The 10,477-nt window shown below is 40.7% G+C and overlaps 1 protein-coding gene and 1 non-coding gene across 2 annotated transcripts; one reads left to right on the forward strand and one right to left on the reverse strand.

Annotated features, from left to right (window-relative positions):
* Positions 1 to 912: 912 nt before the first annotated feature.
* LOC112515024 lies at positions 913 to 1,019 on the reverse strand. The gene has a single exon (XR_003069481.1). It is a non-coding gene; the product is annotated as a small nucleolar RNA R71 (small nucleolar RNA).
* A 5,241-nt stretch (positions 1,020 to 6,260) lies between these two features.
* Positions 6,261 to 7,223, forward strand: LOC112514787 (proline-rich extensin-like protein EPR1). The gene has a single exon (XM_025121390.1). It carries the CDS (start codon positions 6,261 to 6,263, stop codon positions 7,221 to 7,223), a length of 963 nt encoding a protein of 320 aa, XP_024977158.1.
* The last annotated feature ends 3,254 nt before the right edge of the window (positions 7,224 to 10,477 follow it).

The raw sequence follows: 10,477 nt of genomic DNA on the forward strand, positions 1-10,477 counted from the left end.
AGGGAAGCTTACACCCATACCCATCTTTTAATATTAAAGGTTTATTTCATATTTCTAAGCTTTGCACAATCAAAACTCAAATATTTTCTCAAACCAAAACATGTTCAAGAAGTTCATGAAAATCTCAGATTCTCGGTAAGTCCAGTCCCTGTGGAAACKATCTTGGTACTATACCACTTTATTACTTGAAGCGATCAGAGTGTCGGCGTGCACTTGCACCGCCATTTTGGGGATTTTGTGCCCACTGTGTGCACACTTACGATCATAACGCATCAAGTTTTTGGCGCCGTTGCTGGGGATTGGCGCGATTTTTATCCTGAGATATTGATTTTCATTTGAGCCTTGGTCATTTGTTTCATTTGTTGTTCCTGTGTTGTATGCCACGGCTATAACACGGTGATCTTTTACCTCTTGATCTCGAGTTAGAAAGAACCATCAGGAGACGAAAAAGAGGTAGAAACAATCGGCGAAATCCCACTTTAAACCGTACCATGGGGGATAATCCACCTCAGTGGGAACCCACGGTTAACATTGTCGATGACAAAAATAGAGGCATACGGGACTACGCAACTCCCGAATTTGGTCAATTGGCCTCGGGAATTGGTAGTCCCGAAATGACAGCAACATCTTTTGAACCCAAGCCGGTTATGTTTCAAATGATTTCCGCAATGGGTCAGTTTGGGGGATTATCTTCGGAAGATCCACACTCTTATTTGAAATCTTTTATAGAAATGACGGATCATTTTAAAATTCCCGGAGTTACTCAAGAGGCCTTACGCTTGACACTTCCTTTACACATTGAAGGATAGAGCTAGAGCATGGCTAAATTCTCAACCACCAAACTCGATCTTTACTTGGAATGATTTGACGGAAAAATTTCTAAAAAAATACTTTCATCCGACGAGGAATGTAAAAATTAGAAATGAGATTATGACGTTTCGCCAAGAAGAAGATGAAGCGGTATTGGATGCATGGGAGAGATTCAAGGACCTTCTTAGGAAGTGTTCTCACCACGAAATCCCTCATTGTATTCAATTGGAAACCTTTTAAAATGGACTTTTCAGTGCCGCTAAGATTATTCTTGACGCAACGGCCGGTGGTGCTTTCACAACTAAAACCTACAACGAGGGGTATGACATTTTGGAACGAATTTCTAATAATAATACTGAATGGTCTAACCCTCATGCTGTTGTTTCTAAATCTGCCTCAGGAATTCATGAGCTTGATGCCATTTCGTCTTTAAATGCTCAAATTGTTGCTTTAACTAATTTGGTTAAAAACAATTTAAATTTGAATGGGGAAAAGAGTCAAGTGCAATACATAATGTCCAATTCTTCCATGACCGAATCTTGTGTTTTATGTGGTGAAAATCATTATTATGAGTTTTTCCCCGGAAATCCCGTTTCGGTAAATTATGTTGGGAACCACACAAGAAATAGCCCATTTTCCCTTACATACAATCCAAATTGGAGAAATCATCCGAATTTTTCATGGGCCGAAAATCCGAGACTTCAACCCCCAGGGGCAACCCAAGTCCAAAACCGACCTTCAAATCCCCCGGGATTCCATCAAGGTGGTCATCACATGCAAGGTAATCATCACATGTACCAAAATGGGCAATCTTCACAATCATATGCACCTAGGCAACAAAATGCATCAGAAGGTAATGGTTTACTTGAATCTTTACTTAAAGGTTTTATAAACCAAACCAATGCCACCTTGAGGAATTTTGAGACCCAACTTGGCCAATTTACCGCGGATCTCAAAAATAGACCTCAAGGAACTTTGCCTAGTAACACAGAGACACCAAAAGAACATGTCAAAGCCGTGACTTTAAGAAGTGATAAGAACTTGGGAGACTCTAGTGCCACAAAGGAAACATAATGAACCGATTTGTCAAGAAAATATTTCACATTCTTTTGACACATTGAAATTTCCAGTTCTGTTTCCTACAGCTGAAGAAACTCAAATTCCAGTTTCTATTCCAAAAACAGCAGCTCTGCCCAATTCTAGCACCACCCAGTCTCCACCTGACACTGCTCACAGTGGCCAAAAACTGCCCACACCCCAACAGAAAAAGACCGGTCCAACAGATTTGGATCTGAGAGATTTACCTTTTCCAGGTAGGATGAAAGCCAAAAATGTGGATGTACAGTTTAAGAAGTTCTTGGACATCTTTAAGCAACTCCACATTAACATACCTTTGGTAGAAGCTCTCGAACAAATGCCTAGCTATGTTAAATTTTTGTAAGACATCCTCAATAAAAAGAGAAGACTGAGTGAATTTGAGACCATGTCTTTGACAAAGGCATGTAGTGCCCTTCTTACTTGCAAAATTCCCCCAAAATTAAAAGACACATGAAGTTTCACCATCCCGTGTTCTATTGGAGGGAAAGAAGTGGGTCATGCCTTGTCTGACCTTGGGGCAAGTATAAATCTCATGCCTTTATCCATATTTAATTAGTTGGAAATAGGGGAAGTTCGACCTACCACCGTGACTTTGCAACTAGCGGATAGGTCCTTAGCATATCCGAAAGGTAAAATTGAAGACATCTTGGTAAAAGTGGACAAATTCATCTTTCCAACCGACTTTCTAGTGTTAGATTATGAAGCCGAATCCGATCATCTTAGGACGACCCTTTCTTGCTACGGGTAGAACTTTGATTGACGTACAAAAGGGTGAGTTGACCATGAGAGTGAACGACCAGCAGGTGACTTTCAATGTGTTTAAGACTCTTACGTTCAATGGGGAAAGTGAGGACTGTACGTTTATTTACTCAGTAGGTGAAGATTTAGATCTAAGTTTGATCGACTGTGTCCACAGTGGAGACACTGTAGGCATGGCAGAAGACATTTGTGAAAAAGACTTACTTGAGAACATAGCTGCCTTTGAACAGTTAGATTTTAAAGATATACCAACCCAAACCCCGTCCATTGTAAAAGCACCTAACTTAGAGTTAAACCCACTGCCTTCGCACATTAAGTATGCATATCTTATGGAAGGAGAAAAATTGTCTGTGATTATTTCTTCCAACTTAAGTAGTGAGCAAGAAGAAAGGTTAGTAGTTTGCTGAAAGACCACAAGAAAACATTTGGTTGGACCATAGCTGATATTAGGGGAATAAGTCTGTCCCTTTGCCAACATAAGATCATCTTGGAAGAAAATAGTGATGGAAAGGTACAACCTCAAAGAAGGCTAAATCCAATCATGAAAGAAGTGGTTAAAAAGGAAATCTTGAAGTGGTTAGACGCAGGTATTATATAACCCATTGCTAGTAGCAGTTGGGTAAGTCTGATACAATGCGTGCCAAAGAAAGGTGGTACCACGGTAATCACCAACGACAAAAATGAACTTATCCCAACTAGGATCGTTACCGGATGAAGGATTTGTATGGACTATAGGCAATTGAACTTAGCTACTAAGAAAGATAACTTCCCTTTGCCTTTCATAGATCAAATGCTAGATCGCTTGACCAGAAAGGAGTTTTATTGCTTTTTGGATGGGTACTCAGCAAACAATCAAATCCACATTGCACCCGAAGATCAAGAGAAAACTACTTTCACTTGTCCCGTCGGTACTTTTGCTTTCCGACGTATGTCATTCGGTTTGTGTAATGCTCCGGCCACTTTCCAACGATGTATGATGTTTATTTTTTTGGATATAATTGAGGATACTATGGAAGTTTTTATGGATGATTTTTCGGTTATTGGCACTAATTTTGAAAATTGTCTTCAAAATTTGAAGAAAAGTTTGGAGAGATGTGAGACCCATGACTTGATTTTAAATTGAGAAAAATGTCATTTTATGGTTCAAGAGGGAATTGTTTTGGGACACATGGTTTCAAGGAAATGTTTGGAAGTTGACAAAGCTAAAATTGAGGTGATAATGCAATTGCCCGAACCTACTTCGGTCAAAGGCATTCGTAGTTTTTTGGGACATGCGGGTCTTTACCGACGGTTTATTAATGATTTTTTAAAATTGCAAAACCCTTATGTAACTTGTTGCATGTTAACCAAGTTTTTGAGTTCACCTCTGATTGTTAAAAGGCTTTTGAAACAATCAAGAATGCTCTTGTCACGGCACCTATTATCATCACTCCAAATTGGTCCCTACCTTTTGAGGTAATGTGTGACGCAAGCGATTGGGCCGTGGGTGCCGTTTTGGGACAAAGGCAAAATAAATTTTTTTACCCCATATATTACGCAAGTAAGACTCTTGTTGAAGCTCAATTAAATTACACCACTACGGAAAAAGAATTACTTGTTGTAGTATTTGTTTTTGATCGTTTCCATTCATACTTGATTGGTACAAAAGTCACAGTTCATACTGATCATTCTGCAATAAAGTATTTATTTAACAAAGTCAATGCGAAGCCATGACTTATTAGATGGATTCTTTTGTTGCAAGAATTTGATCTTAAGATTGTTGACCGAAAGGGAAGTGACAATCAAGTGGCCGATCACCTTTCTAGAATTGAAAGAAATGTATCAAGTGGGGGGAATCAAGAGATTAAGGAAGTTTTCCCGGATGAATATGTTTTGGCCATACAACACAGTTTTCAAAAACAAYATCCTTGGTATGCAGATATTACCAACTATCTTGCATGTGGCCTTAAACCATATCATTTTCAGGGAAATCGGTTTAAAAAAATTTCTTCACGATTGCAAGCATTATTTCTGGGACGATCCGTTCCTTTATAAATTGGGATCGGATCAAATTTTGAGAAAGTGTGTCCCGGATGATGAAATCCAAGCTTTGTTAAAGGAGTTTCGCGCATCGCCATACGGAGGTCACTTTGGTGGATAATGTACGGCCGCTAAAATTTTACAAAGCGAATTTTTTTGGCCTACCATGTTTCAAGATGCTTTTGAATTCGTGAAAAGTTGTGACCAATGCCAACGCATGGGGAATTTGTCCCAAAGAAATGAGATGTCGTTAAACAATATTTTGGAAGTCGAACTTTTCAATGTTTGGGATATTGATTTTATGGGACTATTCCCCATGTCTTTTCACAATCAGTACATTTTTGTTACGGTAGACTATGTCTCTAAATGGATAGAAGCAAAGGCTTGCCCAAGAAATGATGACAAAACGGTAGTGGAATTTTTGCATAAAAATATTTTCGTACGTTTTGGTACACCCCGAGCATTGATAAGCGATGAAGGGACTCACTTCATAAACAAAGTGCTAAGTGTCGCTCTTGAAAAGTACAACATCCAACATAAAGTAGCCTCGGCTTACCACCCGCAAACCAATGGTCTTGCGGAACTTTCGAATTGTGAGATAAAAAATATTTTAGAAAAAGTGGTTAAGCCAAACCGGAAAGATTGGTCGCTTAAATTGGATGATGCACTTTGGGCCTACCGTACCGCTTTTAAGACTCCATTGGGCATGTCTTCGTACCAACTTGTTTTTGGAAAATCTTGTCACCTTCCGTTGGAATTAGAGTATAAGGCATTTTGGGCTATTAAGGAACTAAATTTAAATGCGACTCTAGCAGGAGAGAAAAGAAAGCTCCAACTCAATGGGTTGGAAGAGTAGAGGTACCAAGCCTACGAGAATGCCAAAATATATTAAGAAAAGACGAAAATGTGGCATAATCGTATAATCAATCAGAGAATTTTTGAAAAAGGTCAAAAAGTGTTTCTCTTTAATTCTAGATTGAGGTTTTCCCCGGAAAACTCAAATGTAGATGATCGGGACCTTTCACTATTGTTGAAGTGGGAAAATTTGGAACTATCGATCTCTTAAACCCACAAGACAATACGGTTTTTAAAGTGAATGGACACCGGGTCAAACATTTCTTCCCAGAAGGAATGCAAGATCCACGCAAAAAATCTCTCTGATTGATTGTCGAACCATCTGTTATAAATATTGTAAATATTTTTAATTGTCGTACTTTATGTTTATTTCATGCAGGTATGCTCTCGGTAAGCATCTCATGCTCACATTCTGCAGTGGGTTTTGGTGAAAGTTTGAATTTGGCGGGTTTTTGTGGATAATCTTCAAAGGAAAAGAAAAGGGAAATTAGAAAAAGAAATGAGATTTTTTAATGAAAGAAAATGATGAGTTTTCTGATTTTGGTGGCTTGTGTAAGTTGATGGGACAAAAGCTTTTTCATTTTTTTAATCAAAAATCTTTTACACAAAGGTTTTGCATGGAAGGGGGCGGTTCCCTATGCTCCTAACCGCCGGATATCTAAGAAATAGGGGGGAAAACATATTTTTTTTTACTATTCATCTTCTCCTTTCTCTCTTCCATGGCAAAATCGCGAAGACCCCCATCCGGCCGACTCCCTACTCAGCGCTCTACTAGGCGGGCTGTCGTTGACGACCCTCCCTCCGCCGCTCCCGTCGCACCACCAGACGCTCCACCGATGGTTTACTCAGACCCTTTTTTGCCCGATCCCATTGCATTTGCACCACCGATGAGACCTTTCACCAGCACCAGCGCCGGTCATTCATTGGCTGTCCGGGTGGATTATGACGAATATCATGCGGTCGTCATACCGGTAAGTGTCACTCGAACTCCTCCTCTATTCACCACTATACATACCACCACCACCGGCGTCGGTTCGTCTACTTCACGACCGCCGGCCGCCATAACCCTTCCCCATCCAACACCCAAACCCCTTTTTCTTGCCCTAACCACACCACCATCTATCACTCCTACAACCTCCCCTATTCCTCCGCCTCTTAACCCTCCATCCACTCAACAGCCCCCTATTCCCCTTCCATCTACACCACTCGGCCCACCCACCATACATGACTTCGACCTTAACCTTAGTGATACCCTAGGGGAGGAGTTCCAATTTGACTTTGAAGAAAATGCTTCTACAAATCCAAAGGATTTGTTTTCTTTTGCTGTTCCTGAGACAATAGAAGAACAACCACAGCAACCCCCAGAGACTCAAACAGAAAATGAACCTCCTGTTGAGGAAATACCAGTCACTGCCCCCAGTGGGCAGACTGTGAGCACAAAATCCTCATCAGGAAGTATTGCAAGTTCAAGCTCAGAGTCTATTGTTCCACAACCAATACCAAAACCAGTGCCTGGAGACAGTGATTATGAGGATGAGATGGCTCAGGATTTAGATAATGTTGAAGATATGGCAGAGGAGACTAGGGAGAAGGAGAAAATTGAAGAGGAAGTTCCAGAAATGGAGGTTTTGGAAGTCAGTAAACCAAAACCCTCCAAAAAGAGAAAGGCAGCAGCAAAATAGAAGAAGAAACTAGGCCTAAAGAAAAAGAAAGACAAAGTGGTACCATTTCAAGAGAGGTATGACCGTATTAAAAACAATAAAATTCTTCTTGAACGGGCCTTCGACCCAAAGTTGGTCAACTCTTTTATGGCTATCAAGCACCATTTGGTGGCTTTGCAATGGGAACATATGGTGGTTGCCCCGTTAAAGGCCAATGTCTCTTGGGTAACCGAGTTCTACGCAGCCGTTGGCACCACCAAAAGCATTTCGGTGACTATTCGGGGTAGGAAAATTGATTGGTCGAGGTCGAAGCTTAATGCGGCCCTTGGACTCATCCCTCCACCGGAATGCTCGTTTGCTCAGATTATGAAATGGACTTTAGAAGTTGCCGATGATGATATCGCATCCCTCCTTATGCTCCCTGATCATGGATGGTCGAGGGATAACCGGCGCCAAATTATTTTGGCTGGCCATCTCAACAAGGAGGCGGGGCTTTGGTTTCAGTTTTTGCGACACAACTTAATTCCCACTATTCATGATAGTACAATCTCAAGGGACCGATGCGTCCTCTTTTATTGTATCATGAGAGAGTTGCCAATCGACCTCGGGCCGATTATACATGCATTTACTTTGGCCGCCTTTTAAAGAACGCATTCACGCCTAGTCTTTCCGGCCCTTATCACAAAGCTTATGGCCAAGGCTAGGGTCCCTATCAATGATGAGAATACAATAGTTGTCGGCTCACCCTTTTTGGGGCAAAACACGGTCGACCGTTGGGAAAGAGTCTCTCGGGGCAAAAACCGGTCGAGAGAGTTGCGGAAGAACCAATGACGCCAACGACTGTTCAACCAAATGTGCCACCGGTTAATGTTCTTGAGCCACAGGTTACCGCTATTTCTGACCCACCGGCTGCCGCTACTACCGAGCCACCCGTCACACCTGTTACTGAGCCACTGGTTACCCCCATGACCGAGCCATCTACGGAGATCCCACATTTTGTCGATGATGAGGCCAGTCCATCCGAGCCACCTCCAAGCAATCCCTTAGGCTCGGGTATGGGTTGGCTACTTGCCTTTCGGTCTTGGCACTCCAATGGGAAGAAACGAATGAAAAATTGGAGGCGATATTGAAGAAGGTGGGGAGCATAGAGGACCGCGTCTCGGACCTAGAAAAGATAAATGCACGCTTTTGGGCGTATACCCGAGATTGGAACTGAGTTGAATGACAGCTTTACGGGCGTCAAGACTCCCTCTCGACGGTCCAACTTCCAAGGTTTCTGAGTGGTCTATGCCCTCCCCAGGTACGGTGTTTCCCGCCCTTGCAGACTCCCTTGTCGGTCACTTCTGTTGTTGCTGCCCTTTTCGCTCCTGCTCCTCATGTTCCAGTTGATACTTCTGTCAATGTTGCCACTGCTATCATGCCTGCTGATGTTGTTCCCGTTGTTGCTCCTATTGTCCAAAGCTCCAAGGAAGCGGATGCAGCCCCTGCTTGCCCACAGTAAGCAGTTTTGATGAAAATGATTTAATTCTCGACTTTTCATCATCACCTTTTAAAAACATTATTTTTGGTATATTTTTTGGGGTACAGATACAATTATTATTTCGTCTTTTGTGTATGATTTACGGAACGTCATTTCTTTTGTGTGAATACTTATGACATTGGTGTTGGATTTCATTTTGTTTTGTCTAGTTCCATTGTTCATTTCAGGTACAACATCTTTGGATGATTTTTGGTAGTGTTAAAGTTAAGAGGACGTAGGCCCTCCTTCTATTTTAAGCCCAAACACTTTTCCCCTTGCACCCAACCCGTACCCTTTTGGTCCCTTTTGCAACAATGCGGACATTGTCAATATTAAGTTTGGGGGGGGGGGATGTGTTCAAAACATATATACCTTTAAAAAATTGGGAGGTATGGAAAAAAAAAGAAAAAAAAGGAAAAAATAGAGAAAGGAAAACAAAACAAAAAAAAATAGAAGAATCGGTCTTCGAAAAATCGGAAGACGAAAATAAAAAGTCCAGTTATCCAAAAGGGCAAGTTTATTCCAAGAAATGGGTCACGAACTTTTTCCAAGTACTCAAAAGTGAATCAACGAAAACTTTTGTTTCAAACCCTTTTGTAGTATAGGATAAGTTTGGGGGAGGGATACACGATGTTATTGCCAAAAACACTAACCCTAAAGCCCTACTGATCTGATTAACGACAACACTACAAAGATCAAGCAAGGAAATTCTACATCTTCTTTACTAGACGAATTTCCAACACCTTCTGTAAGTTTTTTGTTCTTGTTCCTTTCTTTAGGTGTCTTTTTCTTTATTTTCTTTTACTTGAGGACAAGCAATACCTCAAGTTTGGGGATGTGATAAGTCTCAATTTGTGAGAGTTATTTGTTGTTCAATACCCCTATTTTATTGTGTCTTTGGTGCCCATTTTGTTCCTATCCTGTATTTTTGGTCCAAAATATGTTAAGAGGTGATGAAAGGTCAAGAATTTAATTATTTTCTAAAAAACCATTGATGTTCGTAAACTGCCAACTTTATGCTCACATTCTTCCTATGGCGTATTTTCCTCAAGACGGATTTGAACAAAATTCAAATATTGGCTCTCTTGGGTATTAATGGGATTTAATTCTGAATTCAGATCCGAAAATCTTGAGCTACTTGGAAGAATGGGCCCGGTTGAGTTATAAAATGCCAATAAAGTACCCCTAACATTATTTTAGTGAAAAAATCTTCCTTACCTTTTCATTATTTTAATGGTTAGGTGACTTTACCTTTCTCAACTTTTCAAGAAAAAGTGACAAGGCCAGAAAAAGTAAACATGTGGTGATGGGAGGTCTTTACCTTATAGTCGATGAAGACTTTCTTCTTTTGGGCGAAGAGTTTGTCCGGTTCTCACTTTTTCATTATATATTGAAGCTTTTCTCTCATTTGGGAGACATCCACTCCATCAACAATTCAGCTAAGCAACCTTGGAGCATTCTCTCAAGCTCTACAGCAGTAGAACAAATTTAATTTCTGCTTTTAATTTTATTTTCGTACTTAGTCTTTAATTCTTGCTACTGTACATTGTATGCTCCCTGTGGGCAACAGTTTAAGTGTTATTTTCAGTTCAAGTATTTATTATGCACTTTTCTTCTTCTGTTTTCTATGTCTTCTAATTTTATTATGAGATAAGCACCCCTTTGGGTGTGGGTGTGAGTCAAACTTAAGAATTTGAAGGCGCACTTGGGTGTTGCCAATTTTATTGATTCTTAAGCTTGGTCATTTAAGTCGGGA

This window comes from Cynara cardunculus (assembly GCF_001531365.2).
Source record: "Cynara cardunculus var. scolymus isolate 2C chromosome LG 6, CcrdV1, whole genome shotgun sequence".
Taxonomy (NCBI): Eukaryota; Viridiplantae; Streptophyta; class Magnoliopsida; order Asterales; family Asteraceae; genus Cynara; species Cynara cardunculus.

Bases quoted from the DNA above. Each gene is read 5' to 3' on its own strand.
- LOC112514787 (XM_025121390.1), top strand. From the start codon at position 6,261: ATGGCAAAATCGCGAAGACCCCCATCCGGCCGACTCCCTACTCAGCGC.